The 21,186-nt window shown below is 36.0% G+C and overlaps 1 protein-coding gene across 2 annotated transcripts; it reads right to left on the bottom strand.

Moving 5' to 3' along the window:
• Positions 1-4: 4 nt before the first annotated feature.
• On the bottom strand, positions 5-18,964 carry Bbs5 (Bardet-Biedl syndrome 5). Of its 2 annotated transcripts, none has more exons than XM_027946115.3 (12): positions 18,834-18,964; positions 16,608-16,690; positions 12,995-13,060; positions 12,224-12,273; positions 11,965-12,092; positions 10,336-10,471; positions 7,986-8,081; positions 5,453-5,515; positions 3,263-3,397; positions 1,453-1,536; positions 561-584; positions 5-409 (listed from the first exon to the last, which is right to left on the bottom strand). In XM_027946115.3, exons 1-12 carry the CDS (start codon positions 18,890-18,892, stop codon positions 308-310), a joined length of 1,026 nt encoding a protein of 341 aa, XP_027801916.2. In that variant the 5' UTR covers positions 18,893-18,964; the 3' UTR covers positions 5-307. The 2 variants fall into 2 exon arrangements, with proteins under 2 accessions (XP_027801916.2, XP_071475215.1); XM_071619114.1 differs by having other exon boundaries at positions 3,197-3,397.
• Positions 18,965-21,186: the final 2,222 nt, after the last annotated feature.

Genomic DNA, 21,186 nt, shown 5'->3' on the forward strand with positions numbered 1-21,186 from the left:
TAAATGGTGCTGCATAAATTCTTTATTAAACCCAACATAATACAGTTATTTAAAATCTGGAAACTTATACAAGTATTAGATACAAAATAAACATTTTACAAGCTAGATACATTTCAATTACAATTTTAGATATAATTTTTAGAAAACAGAGTTTTCTAAAAATATTTTTTCTTAATCATTAAAAAACTCTCTTAAAAGCTTTAAATATAAAAGCTGTAAATATAAAAACTATTCCATGCCTTATAGTAGGCGACTAGTGTCTGTAATCTTGAGATATCTTTAAATAGAAATCCAGCTCAACTCAAGATCAACTCATTACTTCCCAAAGTCCCTGTAGTGTGAATCCATCCTTCAATTTCTCTATTGCAAGCCCCAGTTCTTCTGAAAATACAGGTTCACGATCCTGTTGCTTTTTGGGAGGTAAGAGGATAAGATGGGGAATAGAGAAGGTGGGCAAGGAAGAGGAAAAAAACAAAAAATAGGTTTCACATAAGTTTGTGAATGCTAAATGTTGGAATATAGAAACTTCAAAAAATATACTATAGCTAAAATTTTCTTACCTTATTGCCATCAGCAAAATAAGCCTAAAAGATAAAGAAAATTACATGTCAATATGACATAAAATAGATCAGTGGGCTAAGGAATAGGCAATTAGTTTGCAGAATGATTTTGTAACTAAATGTATTACATACATTGTTATTGTATAATAATGATTTTCTCTTCTCTATAATCCTGGCCTCAAAATTTATTTCTCCTGTCAATCAATATTAATGTCTATAAGAGTTATGCTTTAAGTTTTATAAACAAATGTGCTTTGTAATTAATGTATAATTAGCATTGCCAAGTAGAAGGGAGATAAAAAGAATAACATAAGAGCTATAACATTTCTTCTTTACTTTTGGTAGAAGATGGTGGCAAAACAAAACAAAGCAATCAATACTTCAATGTGTCAGCAAATGCATGTGAAAATATTTGTTACCAGAGAGGTATTCTGGTCAGACTCATAGACCACAGTATGGAGAAAGCGTTATTATTATATTGTCTATTAGTTAACTAATACCAATTCAGAATAGGAAAGCTTATTCTTCAAATACATATGCTTTCCTAAAATTAATATAAATTAAGGGAAGCATCTCATAAAAATTAACTATGAACAGCATAGATTTTAAATTAATTTAATTAACTATAATATTTAACATTCTTTTATACTAAAGTACGAAGAAGCTTTTCACATGTCTAAAATCCTCTGAATACTATTCTCAAAACTATTTCCTGCTTTGGTAATTTAAAAGTACTGTAACAAAAAGAAATTCCCTCACCTAAAAAAAGTTATCCTCAAACTCATGTCAAAAGGCTCGAGTTCTACAGTGTTTTACACACAACATTATTTAATTAAATATGACTAAGATACAAATCATAAGAAATTTAATAGTTCTCCTTTCAGACGCTCACCACAAAAGCATCCGTGTGATCATCAGCATCTATTTCTACATCATCTTGAATTTGTTCAACTGTCAGAGCTTCAAGGGGCTGTGGCTAAAAAAAAAAAAAAAAAAAAAAAAAAAAATCAACAATTGTCAAATGCATCAGAAACAATATTAATTAAATCATTTTAGAAAAATGTACTTTGAGAGCCATAAATGCTTGTAAAAAGATAACAATTATAACTGATTGAGTCTTACATTCTTCTGTTGTTAATACTAACTTAAGTAATAAAATAGTTAAACCTAAGCTTTTAAATATTTAGTCAACATCATCAAAAAGTTCCAGAGTGGGATTTACACAAATTTGTATGCTTAGGGGGAATTCCTTTTTTTTTTAATAGTGGTAGATGGATTTTATTTGTTTATTTTTACGTGGTTCTGCGGATCAAACCCAGTGCCTCAAGCATGCTAGGCATGCTAGGCAAGCGCTCTGCCACTGAGCTAAGGCCCCAGTCCTTAGGGGGGATTCTTAAAGGGAAAACTCTCAGGGCCAGGGACATAGCTCAGTGGTGAAGTGCTTGCCTACCAATGCACAGAGCCCTGTGTTCAATCACAGGGCTTTGTGGGATGGTAAGTGTAGATGGGGGAGGGGGGCGGAAGGAAAGAAAGAAGGAACAGGAAAAAAAAAAAAGAAAAAAAACTCTCACTTTTTCTTTTCTCTTCTTCTTCTTCTTTTTTTTTTTTTTTTGGTATTGGGGATTGAATCCAAGGGTGCTTTACCACTGATATGGCTCCACAGGTTGAATATCACCATGGGCACTGATTAAAGAGTGGATGGAAAGGCCACCAGCACTAGAGAGTACAGCGAAGGCCCCAGCAAAGGAACAGAGAGCAAAGGAACCTGTGATAGAGTGGTCAGTGATGGGATCATGACAGGGAAGACAGAAAGGGCAGTGACAATAGAGCAGATTGTGAGGGCACCTCTGATGGAATGGACAGTGAGGATCCCAACGGTACAGCAGATAGCAAGGGCACCAGAGGCAGAGCCTCTGGTAAGAGTATCAGTGACAGAGTATACAATGAAGACACCAGTGACAGACTGGATGGCCAGGATCCCAGCTGAAGAGGTAAGTCACACCAAGAGAGTTGAAATACCTAGAGAGCAGGAACTCAGACAGCAATAAGAAATCATGAGAAAGGGAAAGAGCAGATGTATAGGCATAATATTCAAAATATTTCAAAACTAGCTGGGCATGGTGGAAAGCTGAGGCGGTGGATTGATCGCTCAGGCCCAGGCATTCAAGACCAGCCTGGGGAACACAGACACCATCTCAAAAACAACAACAAAATAAATAAATAAAAAACTAAAGCTAGTATGGCAGAAGCTCTGATTAATAGGGATGAATACAGGCCATGTTCACAAAGCACACTCTGGCAGGTGCTGTACTATAGGGCAAGGGAGAATATAATGGTATCCATAAGGCATAGAAAGCTTGCCCATGCTAATGGGGGGCTTCTGTTGAATGAAAATAAAGCTGACAGAGTGCGAGACTCGTCTGTCCCCATCAGAGGAGCCCTGAACAGAGAGGTTTTTCTGGATAGGCTGATCACCTAAAAGACAGGTATGGGAGAATGATGAAGAGGCAGCCTGCTAGAAAACAGGTAATGGTCACCAATTATAGGTGGTCCCGGGGCCATTCCTACTTGAGCAGAGTTTGTATATTCATCATTTAAAACAGTTTAAAGTTAAACCGTACAGAATGTTTTTATACCTGAATTTTACAGGAAGTTGGAAGGCAATTCAGCAAACTCTGTATTTCACATATTGAACAAATTACCTTTTCTTCCATTTCATAATCCACTCCAAATATAGGACTGGCAGAATAGACTTTGTGAAGTGAATTGATTTCTTTAACTGATTCCTGTAGTTTTTCCACAGGATCTATTTTAAAGCCAAGAACATATCCTCCACTCTACAAGAAAAAATAATGAAAAACAAAATAAAACAAGCCCAAGAAATGACATTTGTAGTATATGATAAAACTTTAGCTGTAATCATCTACATGTTGTAGAGTACAACATGTAAGCTTGATTTTTTTGGTACTAGGGAATTGAACCCAGGGGCACTTTACCACTCAGCCACATCTCTAGCTCTTTTTATTTTTTGACACAGGGTCTCAATAAGTTGCTTAGAGGCTCCCTAAGTACCTGAGGCTGGCCTCAGACTTGTGATCCTCTTGCCTCAGCCTCCCAAGTTGCTGGGATTATAGGCATTCGTCATCACATCCAGCGATAAGTTTGATTTTTTAAAAATTAAACGCCTTACTATGAAATATTTCAGATACATATAAAAATAGGAGAGTACAATGAGCCCCCTCACAATCATCATGGAACTTCAAACTGTAGCAACATGTGGCTGACTTTCTAACTACTCCCTCACCTGATCTCCCATCCACCTAACCACTCAGGATTACTCTGAAGCATGTCCAGATATCACATGATTTCATTTGTAAATATAAGCTGATCTTCAAATATTAAAAAAAAAAAACCTATAGATTGTGAAGGCCAAGGAAACTTAAGTTTTTCTAGAGCTAGGCCTTGAAAAGGAATATATATTAAAAGAAGAAAAGAAGTGGCCTTAGGCTATCTCCTTAAAAAATTAGGAAAGAAACTTGACTAGGATAGGTTGTTAGAGAGAAATGTTAGAAAGTAGCATACTATAACTGGTAAGAGCATTTGCTTTGGGTTGAGAGCATACACTTTTTAGTGTCAAATTCTGATTCTACGATTAATTTACAAGCTGTATGATGCCTGGAAACTTACTTTCCGTAACCTTTCTAAGCCTTAATTTTCTAACACAAAATGCTTGATCAAGTTGTTTTATTTACATAAGATATATATGACACTTGATACAGTTCCTGGGACATAGTAAGCACTCAGTAAACAGAGATATAGGTCACGGTAAAGGAGTGAGTAGACATTGGTATTTTAATTTAGAAGTGATTTTATAACTCAATTTCTTTCCCCCAGAAATGGGAACTGAACCCAGGGCCTTGTGCATGCTATGTAAGTATGCTACCACTGAGCTATAAACTCAGCCCTTATCACTCACTTTTTAAAAAAAATGCATTTTAAATGTTTTATTTAAATATATTTCTGCATCTGGACATGGTAGTGCACGCTTGTCATCCCAGCAATATGGGAGGCTGAGGCATAAGAACTGCAAGTGTTAGCAATTTAGCAAGAATCTGTCTTTTAAATAAAAAATAAAAAGGGTTAGATGGAGCTCAGTGGCATAATGCCCTTGGGCTCCATTCCAAGTACCCTCCCCCCAAGAAAAATTCCTGCAAAAACATGGCATATGTGAGAATATAAATTCTCAAACAGAATGGATATATATGTTTCTATATATATCTATGTAAAGAAAGTTTTGTTGTGAATCAGACCTGAGGTCATGAGTAAGGTTCGTAACTTCTCTAGGCCTGTTTCCTTCACTGTCAAGTGGTGAAAAATAGTAAGTGTACCATAGAGTTGTTAGATTGGGTGAATGTATGAAAAGCATTTAGCACAGTGACTTGATTCTATCATTAATAATAAAAGTGAGTGGGATGTAGTGGCACAGTCCTAAAATATCAGCTATTTGGGAGGATTAGAAGTTCCAGGCTAGCCTCAGCAACTGTGAGAGGCCTTGTCTTCAAAATAAAATAAAAAGAAGTAGGGATGTAGCTCAGTGGTAGAGTGTTTGCCTAAAGTGTGTGAGACCCTGAGTTCAATCCCCAGTACTGCAAGCAAATAAAAATAAAAATGATGATCATAATGATGATGATTATCTGTCCCAACTAAAAAACATAGGATTCTTCTATGGAGACAATTTACTATAACACTTTAAACACTTGATATACCTTCATATTATAAGTAATATTCTTCTTGGATGTAAACTGCTTACTATATACATAAAATTAAAAACCTACAGCATCACATAGTTTTAAAAGCCTACAAAAGATTAATAAAAATGTAAAACATCTTACCTGTTGAGAGCTTTCTATGACAAGAGCTAAACCAAATTTTGAATCTCTAATCTTTATCGAACGCTGGATATAAAATGAAGAAGAAAAAAAATGCATGTCTTTATTTCATAATCTCAAGAACAGAATATCTTACCTTCCTTTATGAAACCCCCAGAGAGCTCATAAATGAACAAGACCCACATATAAGGTGGAAAACTTGTAAGAAAATACAAAGATGATATCTCTAAAATATGTACCCAATTGTCTGACTCAAATATCCTTCAATTCAATGGAATCAGCAACTTTTCTCAATATTTTACACAAAAGTCCAACGATCTTTCGGTTATGATGATCCAGTGTCTTTTGTGGTTTCCTAAGGCTGGATTAGTTTAAAAGTCATATGTGCCTACTGTTTCTCATGTTCCAGGTGACTAAATTCTAAAAATGTCCATATCCACTAATTAAAAAAAATAAGTTTATGGGTACTCATCACTGGCCATCAAGAAAGGCTGGGATAGATAAAGTGCAATTGACAAATGTGACATGAGGATTAAGACTGATCAGAAGGAAGATACTAATCTTGAGAGGAAGGAAGAGGAGTAGAAGCATAATGATAGGGCCTACAGAAAGAGATATAAGATGTACTAGCTGATGAAGAAAGGGAGAACCGTGGAGAGAACCTAATATTATGACAGCCCAAAGGCCCATGATTAGTCATATGTGGCAGGTAATGGCATATCACACTTTCAGACAGACAGGCACTGTAAGTTGAGAGAAAGATTGAGAAAAAGAAAGAAGAGAGGAGAAAGGTTTTAACGGTAAATTCTTATGAAAACCAGTCTTTTCATCCACCTACTTTATATATATCATCATTACATAGTTCCAGTTCAGAACCATAGAACACAGGCACCCTGGCTGTAATCTAGGTGACACGGGCTGATAGAAGTGGCAAGAAGTTTATATATAAAGAGCTGAAGTTAGAATATGACTGCTACAGTGACAAAGTGTGATGATATCATATTGCAAGTTGTTTGGGCCAGTTGAATTCATTCCAGAGGCTGTATTTGGCAACTCTATTCTTAAATAACAAAAAATATCCTATTTGAAGAACGGAATGCACAAGGTTGTTTACTACTCAGTAAATATTCAGCATAACAGAGGCTAGGTTAGGCAAACTATAGAACATACAAATGCAATATAAAACAGCAATGAACAGTATAAAACACTGGTTTATCAAATATCTATATAAACTGTCATACCTTCCCACCCTGATTACAAATTCTCATATTTCTTTAGATGGCCAGAAATCATTTTCTTCCTATCAAATGTTATGTTTTGCTTTCCTCCACCAGACTGAGAACTCCTTGATGGCAGGAACTATGTGTTGGTTTATGATTTTTCATGACTATCTCTAGTACATAGTAGATGCTTAATATTTGGCAAATGAATGAATGATCAGATATTTTAAAGTTGCTCAGAAATCAAGATGTAGCAAAACAGGCTTGGGAATATTTGCAAAGAAATATCCTTCTCATAGGCCAAGAATTCTCTTTTCGAAAAAGGATGTTTTCTAGATATTACATATACTATATCTACTCAATGAATATTAATAAAACTTCTTAGTCTTTTTTAAAAACACTTTATTTATTTTTATGTGGTGCTAAGGATCGAACCAGGGCCTTACACATGCTAAGTGAGCATTCTACCGCTGAGCCACAACCCCAGCCCCAAAACTTCTTAGTCTTTTTAAAATAATTTTTTTTGTTGTAGATGGACATAATACCTTTATTTTTAATTTATTTATCTTCTTATATGGTGCTGAGGATCAAACCCAGTGCCTCACACATGTTAAGCAAATGCTCTACCACCGAGCCACAACTCCAGCCCAAACTTCTTAGTCTTAAAACTATTTGTATCCTACAACAAGGGTGATTATCATATGATAACTGCACAGGATTTTCATTTACTATTTTTATGTTCCATTTAATTCGGATTAGAATTTAATAGTTTGTTTATATAAAATGAACTTTTATATAAAAGTATATTGAATTTATTATTTCTTTCACTGAATCACATATATATCACAGCAGTAAAGTAACTACCTACCTACTCACAATTGATATCAGATATAGTCAATTCTTTTTCTGAAGTTTAATAGCTTTAATTGAACTTAAGCTAAAAGTATTACCACTAAAAATCATCTTGACTTCTTCATTAAACCTGGAGTATGAATCCAGCATGCATTACATTCTATATCAGAATTAAGCAGTTCATTCACAGAATTGATGAATTCTCTGGCTGTAATAATGTTTGGAGGGCTGAGGTTGTGGTTCAGTGGTGGAATGCCTGGTTAGCACATGTGAGGCACTAAGTTCAATCCTCAACCCCACATAAATAAATAAAATAAATAAAGTTATGTCCATCTTCCACTAAAAATATGCCACATAAAAAAGGAAAGAGAGAGAATGCATCTAATCTCAATGTCACTATTAACTGTTGAACAGAAATTATTTATTCTACACTTGAATAATGTCACCAAACAACATGTACTTACAATTTGCAGATATGGTATACTGACATTAAAACTATCATTCATATTTGCATGCCACACGATTCTCACATTGGTAATAAAAAAGGTTCCTAGATTTCCCTGTAAAAGAGAGTAATTAGAGATAAACCAATGATAATTTATCTAAATATCTATTTTTATTTTCTAAATGCCCAAATAATTCTTATCACAGCAGCAGATTAATACCAGAATCACCATGGTATCAATGACTCCATCATATACTGAATGGCAATATAATCATATGACTGAGAGCCTGGACTCTGGAATCATTAATCATTAAATCATTGCAGTTGTCTGACCTGGGCAAATTTCTTCTTGGTGCATTTTGTCAAACATAAAAGGGGATTTCATTAAATAATCCATGTAAATAAAGCCATTAGCACAGTACCTGGAACAAAATAAGCATTTCTTCCTTTCTTTTCTTTTTTTTTTTTTTTTGTATCAGTGATTGAACCCAGCAGCACTTAACTACCAAGCCACATCCCTAACCCTTTTTTTCTTTTGAGACAGGATCTCACTAAATTGCCCAGGTTGGCTTGAACTTTTGATCCTCCTACTTCAGTCTCCCCAAAATTGCCTGATTTTTCAATAAAAATGATACATTTTATAATCTGAGAACATCTTTTTAATTAATTAAAAATGCCAGGTGCAATGCTATGTGGTAAGACTAACTGTGAAAAGAATAATTACCTTTATAAAGCCCACAATCTAATGGGGGAGGATATAGACAAGCTATGTAATTTAGAACAGTAACAATTTTGGAATGTAATTGTTAAGGACAGGCTTGCATAAGGAACACACAAAAGGGAGATTTCAGAAAGTAATATCTAAGTTATAAACTAAAACAGGCATAGGTAAACTATGGCCTTGGGGCTAAATCTGGCCTGCCATCTCTTTTTGTATAGCCCATACAGAATGATTTTAACATTTTTAAATGGGTAGAAAAATTCAACAGAAATATACTTCATGACATGTAACTATTATAAAAAATTTGTTTCCCTCATTAAAACATAGCCATGGGCTAGGGTCGTACGTAGCTCAGTGGTAGAGCACTTGCCTTGCACGTGTTAGGCCCTGAATTCGATCATCAGCACCACATAAAAATAAATAAATAAATAAAAATAAAGATATTGTGTCCATCCACAACTAAAAAAAAATTTTTCAAAAAAAAAAAAAGAAACACAGCCATGTGTTCTCTATATATTGTCTATGGCTGGTTTCACATTACAATGGCAAGACTGAGCAATTGCAACGAACACTGTATGGCCTGAAAAGCCTAAAATATCAGTATGTACATATGTACTTACCTATTTGTGGTGTTGAGGACTGAACTCTGGGCCTCATGCATGCTAGAAGAGCACTCTACCATTGAGCCAGACCCTTAACTGTGTAAAAAATATATTATCTGACATTTCAAAGAAAAAGTATGCTCACCTCTTATCTAAAAGATAAAGAGTTTTCAGAACGGAAACTGTCTATGTCCTATAGAAACTTTATCACAGTTTGAGCATGATTTAATTCTTAGCAAGAAGCTCTTCACTCAAATGTTATAGCTTTACCACAGTGGTTATCAGTCTAATCTAGGTGGTAACATACATGAAATCTAAAAACTATTCTGAGATAAAATTTTCTCTATAAATTGATGTGTAACGTATTCCACAATTATTAATTGCTTACATGTTCCAACTGGTCATTTAAGGGCAGATGAAAATGATGAGTTAAAGGGTTCACCAAATGAGTATATGCTTAGTTCCCTAAATACCAGATTAAAAGGCTTCTATGACTGTCCATACCATGGTTCTCCTCCATCAGCTTATGTTATTAAAATATAGAGGGTAGCATAATATAGGGGGAAAACTATGGCTCTGGATGAGCTACACCTGCAAGGGCACTTAACTCTTTGGGGCCTCAGTTTATCATCTGAGTTAAGAGAGACTATATTAAACATGATCTCAAAGGTCTATTCCAGCTCTCAACTTTACATAGAACAAAAGTTGCTGAAAAGAGCACAAGTCCATAAAAATATTAAAACCAGAATAGCATTTCATATCAAAAGCTATAATACTAATAAATCAAGAGCAATAATGCTAATTTTATTTTTTTTAAAAAAAATATATTTATTTTGGTTTTAAATGGACCTTTATTTTATTTATATGTGGTGCTGAGACTCGAACCCGGGGCCTCACACATGCTAGGCAAGTGCTCTACCACTGAGTCACAACCTCAGCCTAATTTTAACAAAGTGGAATGAATACACAAACCCAATGATGAACAACAACAACAAAAAGATTACAAAACAAAGTCTCAAAAGGTTCATTAGTTTTTTGTATAATACCTGATCACTGGATAAGTTCCATACTCCATTGATTTTGTCATATACATGTTCTTGTGGTAATAATCTTAGTTGTTTGTTTTGAATTAGCGCACTTCTCAATTTAAAATCACGATACATTTTAGAAGTTTCATATGCTCTATAAAAAAGAAGAAACAAAAGACCAGTCCACACTGAAAATGTGTTCACTAACTGTGAATAGAATAATTCCATCACTACCTTTATAAAGCCCACAATCTAATGGGGGAGGATATAGACAAGCTATGTAATTTAGAATAGTAACAATTTTGGAATGTAATTGTTAAGGACAGGCTTGCATAAGGAACACACAAAAGGAAGATTTCAAAAAGTGATATCTAAGTTATAAACTAAAACAGGCATAGGTAAACTATGGCCTTGGGGCTAAATCTGGCCTGCCATCTCTTTTTGTATAGCCCATACAGAGTGATTTTAACATTTTTAAATGGGTGGAAAAATTCAACAGAAATATATTTCATGACACATGAATATTATACAATGGTAGAAGTTGATCAGTTACATTTACCTATCTACTAAAATGTATAGTTGTTAGTACTTAAGTAAATCATTCAAATAATTATTATGATAAATTAAATTTTAATGCTGAGTAATATTCCATACAATATATATATTTTATATATACCACAGTTTCTTTATCCATTCATCTACTGAAGGGCATCCAGGTTGGTTCCACAATTTAGCTATTGTGAATTGTGCTGCTATAAACATTGATGTGGCTGTGTTACTATAGTATTACTGTTTTTAAGTGACTCTGTCATTTTAATGTAGTGTTTATACATTTCATTTCACTAACCTATTCCTTTCTTAATTTCCCTATTTTAGTCAAAGGTATCATCATCTTTTAATATAAATAGAAGTCCAGTTAACTTTTCTTACTGTGACCTGAAAACATTATGCTTGCATCTACTTCTGTACAGAAAACTGAATGAATCTATACAAATTCCAAAGAGGATTCTAGGAGCGGGGAGAGAAGAAGAGGGATGAAGAGGGAAAAGAAACTAAGAAATATGACAGATAATGGTATAATTATAAAATTTATAATCAAAAACTACAAATAGCCAGAAATATATGATTTATATGAAAATTTTTGGCATCACTAATAATAAAATAAATACAAATTAAACAATATTTTATCCTGTCATCTTAATCAAACTTTTTCTCAAAAATCATGGTATATAAAGCTGGTTAAAAAAAAAAAATCAAAGTAGTGAAAAGAGAAGAAATCAACAAATGACAAAACAAAATACTAATATGTATATTTCTGTATAAAAATGATCTTTTAATTCTTTAATTGAATTATCCAACTCACTGACATTGAATGAAATCTCTGTTTCACTTTATTTACCTTGGCAGCTAATTTAATAGAATCTTCATTACAAATTTTTATGAGTCTTCAATAGTCCTTACAAGTTTTTTTTATGAATTCCTGAGAGTGCTTATTAAATGATAAGAATGTTTTCTTCTAAGTATCTTCAGGATATTTGCAATAAAGTTTGGAGAAAGAGAGTGTCATACTTCTAAACTTTATCCTTTAAAACTTTATGTCATAAAATTACCTTAAAATATCCAAAAATCCATAAACAAATACTATACCTATGTACTGCAATCACAGAAGTAAAAAGTCTAGGACTTCCAGGAACCAAATTTGTGAATATAAATTCAAAGCGAGTGCTGTTACACTTTGTTAGTATAAAAAGAGCTTCGGTTTGACCTCGTAATTTCTGTAAAGACAAATTTATTTAAAGGTTTGTATTTGAAGAACAATTTCTCATTAAGTGAAAACGAACACTGAATTCACATTTCTAATGTTTTTTCACTATACATATATTTCAATATGATTTTTCAGACTTACAGAGTTAGCAGTCCTTGTTGTAATATTCAATATGCAGTTGTAACCGATAGCTAAAATTTAAAACCAAAGAATTTAAGGAGTATGATAAAGTAAACTGAGAAAAAAACACTTTAAAATATATATGTATATATCATATATATATAAAACTTTAAACAGTTTTAAAAACTCAAACATAAACAGAAATAAAAACTTTAAAAATTTTTATGAAATAATTATAAATTTAAAAGTAAATTATAAAAGAACTAGAGATTTGGTTCTGCCTCTTTGAATAAACAAATATATGGGGAAAAGGAAATTTGCTTTAATAAAACCTATACAGCATTATTCAGTGAAAATATTAACACCACTAACCAAAAGAAAAAGACTAGCTGAATTGTCTAAAATAGTTTTTTAAAATAAGTGAAACAAATTTAACACAATGAAAGACTCTACTTTTATTAAAGCTTACATCTCCCTTTTTTGGGATTTCTTGACACAGATTATATACCAAGTTGTCAAAGGAAAAAAAGAAAGAAAAAAAAAATCAGTATAAAATCCCTAATCTTATGCATGTCTAAGACACAAAATGGACAAGCTAAAAAATAAGAATGGATTGTTTCTTTTGTATTTTGATGTAATCTGTGGTTAATCCAGGACTTCTGAAGTTTTTAGTAATTCCAGACTTCCACAAATTTCATGGCAAAGCTGTGTTTGGTATCAAAAGCTACTACCATTCAAGTTCCATGAGAAGGAATTCTTCTCCTTAGAGTTTTATCTTACGAGGATACTTACAAAGATTGACTCTGGGCAATGCCAAAGAGTGCCAGATAATTCTTAAATTTGTTACTAAGAGTCTTCCTAAAAGGAAACAAATAAACAAGCAAACAAAAATTAATTAGTTTAAGTAGGACACACTTTTGCAGTACACAATGAGGTATCAGCAGCAACACCTATGTATGTTTTTCATACACATCTATCCTATGTAAGTTATACAATGTATGATTCAGAATTTCAGAGAAACAAAATCTGAGTTGTAGAAGGGACACAGGTATTCACTATTACTACCTTAATTCACATTGAATGAGAATTGTGGACTTGTTTTGTCTTGTTGGAAGGTTTTCTGGGGTCTCAGCAGTTCACATGTGTACAACTAAGAATGGTTATGATATAGTATAACTGCAAAACTATTCACTGAAATAACACTTTTCAGTCGGGCTTGTTGGCACACACCTACAATCCTAGGGGCTTGATAGGCTGAGGCAGGAAGATCACAAGTTAAAGGCCAGCCTCAGCAATATTCCGAGTCCCTAAGCAACTATGTGTGACTCTGTCTCAAAAAATTAAAAGGGCTGGGGATGCGGTTTGGTGGTTAAGTGTCCCTGGGTTCAATCCCTGGTACCAAAACAAACAAACAAACAAAAACCACTTTTCAATGAACTCTGATATACACACTAATCCCTGTCAAATGAGTGTTCTCTTAGTAGTTCTTGTTTAATGAGCCACATTTATATACCTAATTTTTTGTATGTGAGATGAATAGGCTGAAGTGAACATCAGCCTGATATTTTTATATTGAAATATAAAGTTAGAAATATTTAATTTATCAAAGTATGTCCTGTAGAATAGTAATTCCTATAGATGCCCCAAGGGAAAAAAGTCAAATAAATCCGAGCATAGTAAACCATGTGTCTTAGAAATTTACAATGTAATTAGCATATTAGGATAGCTTTGAGATTTCCCGAAATAATAAAATCCATTTAACTTTGTTAAACATAACATTTACCCATGAAATTATAACCACAGAATTCTTTTAATAAATTTTTTAAATAACTTTATTTTATTTGCTTATTATTTTTTAATGTGGTGCTGGGGATTGAACCTAGTAGCTCACACATGCTAGGCAAATAGGCAAATGCTTTACCACTGAACCACAACCCTAGCCCACAGAATTCTTTTGATGAGTAATCTATAGCCAGATCATACTCTTTCCTTCCTGAAAATCCCTAGGATGGCTACAATCAGAAAAATTAGACCTGCATGAATACTGGAATGGGATGGGGTAGAAAAAGAAGTTCTATGAAAAATTTAAAAAAATTTTGGCAGTACTGTGAATTGAACCCAGGGCCTTGCACATGCAAGGCAACTGATCTACAACTGAACTACATCCCCAGTTTGAAAAGGAGGTACTAAAAATTTAAAAAGGAAGGCATTCCTCAAGGGAGATTGTGGAAAATTATAGACTTATGTTTGACAAATAAGTCTACGACCATACCACCCCGAATGTGCCCAATCTCATCTGATTTGGGCCTGGTTAGTATTTGGATGATGAGAAAACTATGTTTGACAAATAATATGTAAGCCAGCAGGGATGGAGTGTAGGGATCACACAAGATCAAAGATGATGAGGGTTTCAGGAGAAAATAGAGGGCACACTTAACAAAATAACAGAGGTTTATTTGCAAAAGGACTGATCACAAAAATATGAGAGGGTTATTAGGAACCATGGGTAAACCAGCAGACCTGCTCCCAGCCCAGACCCAAAAGGACAAGAGGAGAGAACAATTAAAATAGTCTCGAACAAACAGCAAGGACCTGCCCATTTTATTCTCACACAGCTTCAGTGCACAAAGCTAATTGGATAATTTCATGGCAGTGTATTTACAGTTGAACATGGATTAAATGTGCTAATCTTCTGGGGTACTTACGGTTTTAAAATTGGGGCTCCTGAACTTGATGTCTTAACTTGGTCATTTTCAAACTGCGTGAAAGAAGGGGAGGTAGGTGGTTGGATAGAAGGATTCACCTTCCCTTTTCTACCTCCTTATCAACCAGAAGCTCTACAAACTCCAGTAAATTTTTACTTAAACAAAGGTTTTTGAGGTCTGTGCAAACACACAGATTTATTTTTATTAAGAGTATGATTTCAGGCACTGTGATGGAGAGTTCCAACTAGGGAGGCTTTTTGCCCATCCTCCAAAATACTAGTACAGGATTATTTACTCAATAAGTACTTAATGAATCAAAAAATGTTCTATTAATCATAATCTTGGTATTGAAGGATGGACTGTCAAGTAAGAGTTCTTGCCAGTCTGTACAAGAATGACCAAATTTCTCTTGGCTTCATAAATTAATCCAGATTTCATTAAGGTACAGTCACTCTACTCTCAAAGGTACAAGCCAAGACTTTTTGCTTGTGGTTAGATCTTACTACTTTATCCTCACCCGGGTCTGACTATACAAGGAAACATTTCAAAAACGTTCTAAGCACTCCTTTAAGGATGGACCCTAGCCTGATAGGCTGCCAGTAGCATATGGTGATGAAAGGTTCCCCTCACAGAGAAAGACTTAGCAAAACTTGCTGCTCTCATACTACCCTACAGCAGACCAAAAGAAAGGCTCAGAGAGCCAGGTGCAATTTAGCAAGATCATTTTTCAATAAAAAATGAGATGGGAATGCAGCTGAGTGGTAGAGTATCACTGGGTTCAACCTTAATACTGCCCTCCCCCAAAAGAAAGAAAGAAAGTCAAAAGAAAGAAAGTCTCCCAGAGGAAGTGGCCACCCAAAAAGCCATCAGCATGCTCTGCCACAAGGGTTATTGTTCTTTCCCTAGTATATGCTGATCCTATTATCTCAACAGGTGTATTCCTCTTTTCATTTCTCTTCTTTCCAGGAAGAAGTTTGTTTCCCTCCCTCCTATGCTTCTTTTCCTCCAGACTTTTAAGATGCAGTAAGCTTCTTCTTTCTTTCTTCTTTTTTTTTTTTTTTTCACTGAAAAATAGTACTGATGCTTTCAGGACAACTTGATCACTGGTTACTGGTTCCATGGACAGCTGTTGTATGCAGCCTGGACTTTAAGTTCAAATCTTGGTAAAATTTGGTTTGGGAGCACTCTACAGTCCAGACATGGCTGCTCTTTATTAAAAGATAAGTCACACAGTACTTGAGCTCACAATGCAAACGAAATTCTCTCCATGTGTCCCGCTCTAGGTGTCAATTTTAAGTACTGTGCATTACTCTTGGATTTCTTAAAAGGAAGCATGGCTTCAGATATCGCAGCTATGACCTACTTGCATTCACTACCCCATATCCTTATCTAAGCAGGCAGATCCAAGGGTCAGAACTATTCCATGACTTTTACAAATAGGGCTCCTAGATTTAACAGTTACGTAGGATAAAGGTGACATCAAAACCAGGGCTTACTGATGGACTGAAGTTGTGGGAAAACTGTGTCCCTTGGCTACTCTTTCTTCTATTTAAGTCTGAAAAAAAAATCCTGTGCGCTTAACTCTTCTATTTTCATAATTACATTTACATATGATGCTCTTTCATAGATTCTCCAGCTAATATGAATCAACACCTGTAAATTAAACCAGAAATATAAAATACATTAGCAAATATACTCACCTCTATCTCCATTATTTCCTTTGGTATCTTCAATTGAATCTAAGCAATCAATAAGGACTTCCCCAGGTCTGGTTTTCATTTGTCTAAAATAAATATAAACATTTTAGTGTTATAACTATAACTCTATCTGCTTGAAATCTATTTAGGGGGAGAAAAGACATGTGTATATGAAACAGCTGACAGTATAGATGATATCGTACTCAAGTGCTCATACATTTGAAAATAAGGTCTTCAAGAAGCTAGAGATCAGTGATGCCTGGAGTGACCAAGGCCACTTAAGAGTAAGCTAGAACTAGAAGGAAAGGAGTAAGATTTGGAGGACTAAGAAGGGAAAGACAGGATAGTCCATAATTAAAGACCAGAAACAGAAAAGATTGGGGCATATGAGAAGATAGGCCTGGCTGGGGAAGAAGAGAAGTAGTGTGAGAAATACAGTTTGGATAACTCAGAAGAAACCAGATAATGAAGAACCTTGAATCCCCTAATAGGTATAGAGCTTGTTCTGTGGAAAAGAAACCCATAGAGGTTTCTAAGTAGAGGAAAGGACATGAGGCAATTATGGAAGGAATGTTTCAAGAACTATATGCAAAACATCTTCAGTACTTGTCAAGCAATTAAATACATGAGACAAAGGAAACAGAGAATGAAGAATAGTTTGCTGACTGATGCAATTCTAGATTGTCAACCAACCAACCAACCAATCAACCCACCCCCAAGGAACTAAGAGACTACTGAACTGCCTAAAGCCTTCTAATAAATTTGCCATAGAGATAACTCAATTGGTTATTCAGAATCCTGATAAGATCATATCACTTTCTACTTAAAAGTCTTCCATGTCATTCAGCTGCTGAGATATGAAGTCCAAAATCTTCAGCTGAAGCTAACCTACATTTCTGTTTGTACAGCTAACCTGTCTCTGCACACAACCTGCCTTCTAGTCAAAGAGGGTTATATATACCTCCAAGACTCTGCTTCTAGTCCACCCGCCCTTTTTTTCTATAATACTCTGTCTACACTGACAAGGTTCTGGCTATCCTTCAAGGTCCAATGCAAATTATTTCTTCTTTGAAGCCTTCCCTAGGCATATTGATTTGCTCTGTTCCTGTTCTCTTCTGTTCATTTTTTTCAAGAATGGTACTTATCACATGTATTATAGTTGTCTATGTGTATCTCCTGCACTAAATGGGAGGGGTACATGAGTATTATTTCCTATTATTTTGTATTTATAGCTATCAGCATAATAACCAGTATATAAAAGCATTTGGTAAATCACTAATAAACTGAAATGTTCATGACATGGACTTGTTTGGATTAAGAGTCCTCCAAGAATAACAGAAAAAGTCATAGAATGTGTGTAATATGTAACTATGGCTTGTAATTTTACAAATTCCTTTTTCTCCAACACCATAAAGAATCTAATAGCATGTTAGTTTTTGTATTCAGCCACAACAAAGCCTGAGAAATATATAAATATTTAATTTTCCCATCTAAGGAGGTACTATCCATGATAAGGAACCATAGGAAGTGGCCAGAAGCTCCATGCTATTAATCCAGGAACCTTACTTTAATATTTCCAACACTAAATATCCCAATGGGAATTTTCTTCCCGGGACTTTTGGAAAGGTGGTTTCTAACCATCCTCTCTTTAAAGCATGATATTTTCCAAAAACAGGAGTTCTGTTTGAGAGATTCCAAAGCAGAATTCCATCTTCCGGTTGGTGACTTAGATTAATAACTAGATGAGCTTCTTACTACATACATAAAGTTTATATTGTTAGGAACTTTGAAAAATGCTCACTCCTACTCCCCTCATTTTATAGACTTGAGGTTAGAATGCTGAGGTCGTTTGTCCAAAGGCCCACAATGTGTGTCATTATCACAGATCTAGTCTTAGAGCCTGGTTTCCTGAATCCCTGGCCTAAGTTCTTTCCACCACACGAAACTGAAATCACTGCCACATGGGGTTCACATTCCTGATCTGTCCCGCGGCCAGGGCACGACCGTAGACGGCGCGGGACCGAACTTGTAGAATCTGGCCGCTTCCCTACGGTAGAGCCGGACCCAGGAGAGCCGCAGTGACCAGAAGGTCTATCGCTGCAGGCGATAACCCCCCACCCTCGCCACGCGCAGATAGCTGCAGAGGCGCAGGTCCAGCTCGCGGGTCCAGAATTCGCACCGCGGCGCCCTCTACAGGCAGTGCATTCCTGGGGCCTCTCGGAGACTCACTGCGAGGACACGTCGAAACGGACGTCCCGGTCTTCCCAAAGTACGTCCAACACAGACATGGTGACTGAGGCCTTCGGTCCCCGCTCTCCACTGCGGTGGAGGCCTAGCAGCGCCTTGCGGGCTCCAAGGCAACGGGCCGCGTCTGTCACGACGTCTACGGCGGGCGCCGAGACCCAAGCTTCCGCGAGTGAGCACGCGCGTTTTCTCCTACGCTTTGACCCCGCTAAGCCGTTTTGAGGCAGGCAGGCGGGGAGGGTGCTTGACTTCTAGACGACCTTCCTGGCCTCCAAACATCCTTTAGCCATCCCACCACTCCCGCTATTTCCCTACACCGTTAAGAAATTTACTTAAAACTCCAAATTCCTTACCTGGGCTCCGCCCCATCTCGCCCTGCCCACCTCTCCGACCTCTCCTGGCTACCTGAGCCGGACAGGCTCAGTTTTTGGAGGGCCTTCTCTCAGTGTCTGGAAAACTGTTTCTCCAGATCTCTGTGTAGCCGGCTCTTTGTCACTGAAGTCTCAGCTCAAATATCAACTCCAGCCGGTCCTACCATGTGCAAACTACGGCCATGCACTGATCTATTTAGTTCATTTTGAACAACGCCTGCACAGAGCAGGCACCCAGTAAATACTTTCTTGTTTTCTTTCAATCAGTGATTTACAAAGAGCGATCTGAGGTCGCGTGGGTGCCCCCACCATCCTTTCAGAGGCCCACAAGGTCACCCTATTTGCATGATAATAAAGTGAAGAAGACTTTTGCCTTTTTAACTCTTATTGAGTGGTGAATGTACAGTGGAGTTTTCCAGAGGCTTCATGCTTTGTAATTGAATGTGAAAGCAGATAAAATAATTCAGCTGCCTTTTAATAAGCCAGACATTTAAAAATTTTTGCAAAAATGTAAACTTGCAAACTTTTTGGAAAATGTAACTATTTTTAAAAGTTACATATGTTAATATGTAATAAGTTATTGTTACCTGTCCTTCCTTTCTTTCTCTTTTTCGTTCTCGTGTTGGGAATATTGAACCTAGGCTTCATGCATGCTAGGCAATTGTTCTATCACTGAGGCACACCCCCTGCCTTGTAACTATTTTTAAATGAATTATTTAAAAAGTAAATATAAATAGATGTAGCCCATTGTTGGGTTAAACACTAATCAGTGCCTAGGAAAGACTGCAATGAGATAAGGACTCTAAAGAAGGAAATGGAAAGGAAGCCGGCTTCTTTCCCTTGACTCCAATCTTCAGGTAGGAACCAAAGCAGAGGGACCTCTGGTTGTGAAGTAAAAGAATGTACTTAAAAGCGCTGGGATTGTGGCTCAATGGTTGAGCGCTCGCCTAGCATGCTAGAGGCACTGGGTTCGATCCTCAGCACCACATAAATGTAAAATAAAGATATTGTGTCTACCTAAAACTTAGGAATCAATATTTAAAAAAATAATGTACTTATAAAATATCTGAAGAAATCCCACCTCACAGTGAGCATGCTGCTTGTAGGGACATGAGCAGCCCTCCATTGTATCTCTGCCTGCTGCTGATGAGGAGTGCGTGAGTAACAAAATGTTGAGTGACAAAATGTTCAAAACCTCTACATTGAATCTTCCAAATTCTTTCTTTGGGATCAGTTAACTGTATATTGGGGTGTTTGCAGCTCTGGCACTGAACAACCATATAAACAAAAGCTGGATAACATTTTTAAGAGTGTAATGGGGTCCTGAGAACAAAAATTGGAAAACTGCAGCTTTAAATTTTTATCTAGAGCTATGTCAGATTCTGAAAAGTATTGAAGATATTAATATGAAAGGCCATGAGGGGTTTTTGTCAGGGTGAAGAGTGCAGTGGAGGCAAAGGAACATGTAGTGGATACATACTAAGGTGGTCCCCAGTGTCATGCCTTTGTGTTTGGGTAAAACCTACAATTTGTTTCTAGCCAATAGACTATAGCTCAGATGACGGGAGGTCATTCCCAAGACTATGTCATGTTTGTTATAAAACTTGGTCTCAGAGGATAAAGGGAGCCTGACTCTTCTGCTTAACTTGAGGAAGCCAGATGCTATGATGGACTGTAGTACCAGAAGTCTCAGTCCTACAGGTGCAAGGAAGTGACATCTGCCAACAATCTGAATGAGGTTGAAAGCAAATCTTTTCCCAGTTGAGCTTCTGATGAGGATACATCCCCAGAAAATCAGTAGATTGCAGCCTGGTAAGACCTGACCTGACTCAGGTAAACTGTGCCTGAACTTCTGACTTTCTGAAATGGTAAGAAAATGTCTTGTTTTAAGTTGCTAAATTTTTCATGCAGTTATAGAGAACTAATCCAAATGTGGGATTGGCTTTGGAACTGGGTAGTATGTCAAG

Source organism: Marmota flaviventris, chromosome 11 (genome assembly GCF_047511675.1).
Source record: "Marmota flaviventris isolate mMarFla1 chromosome 11, mMarFla1.hap1, whole genome shotgun sequence".
Taxonomy (NCBI): Eukaryota; Metazoa; Chordata; class Mammalia; order Rodentia; family Sciuridae; genus Marmota; species Marmota flaviventris.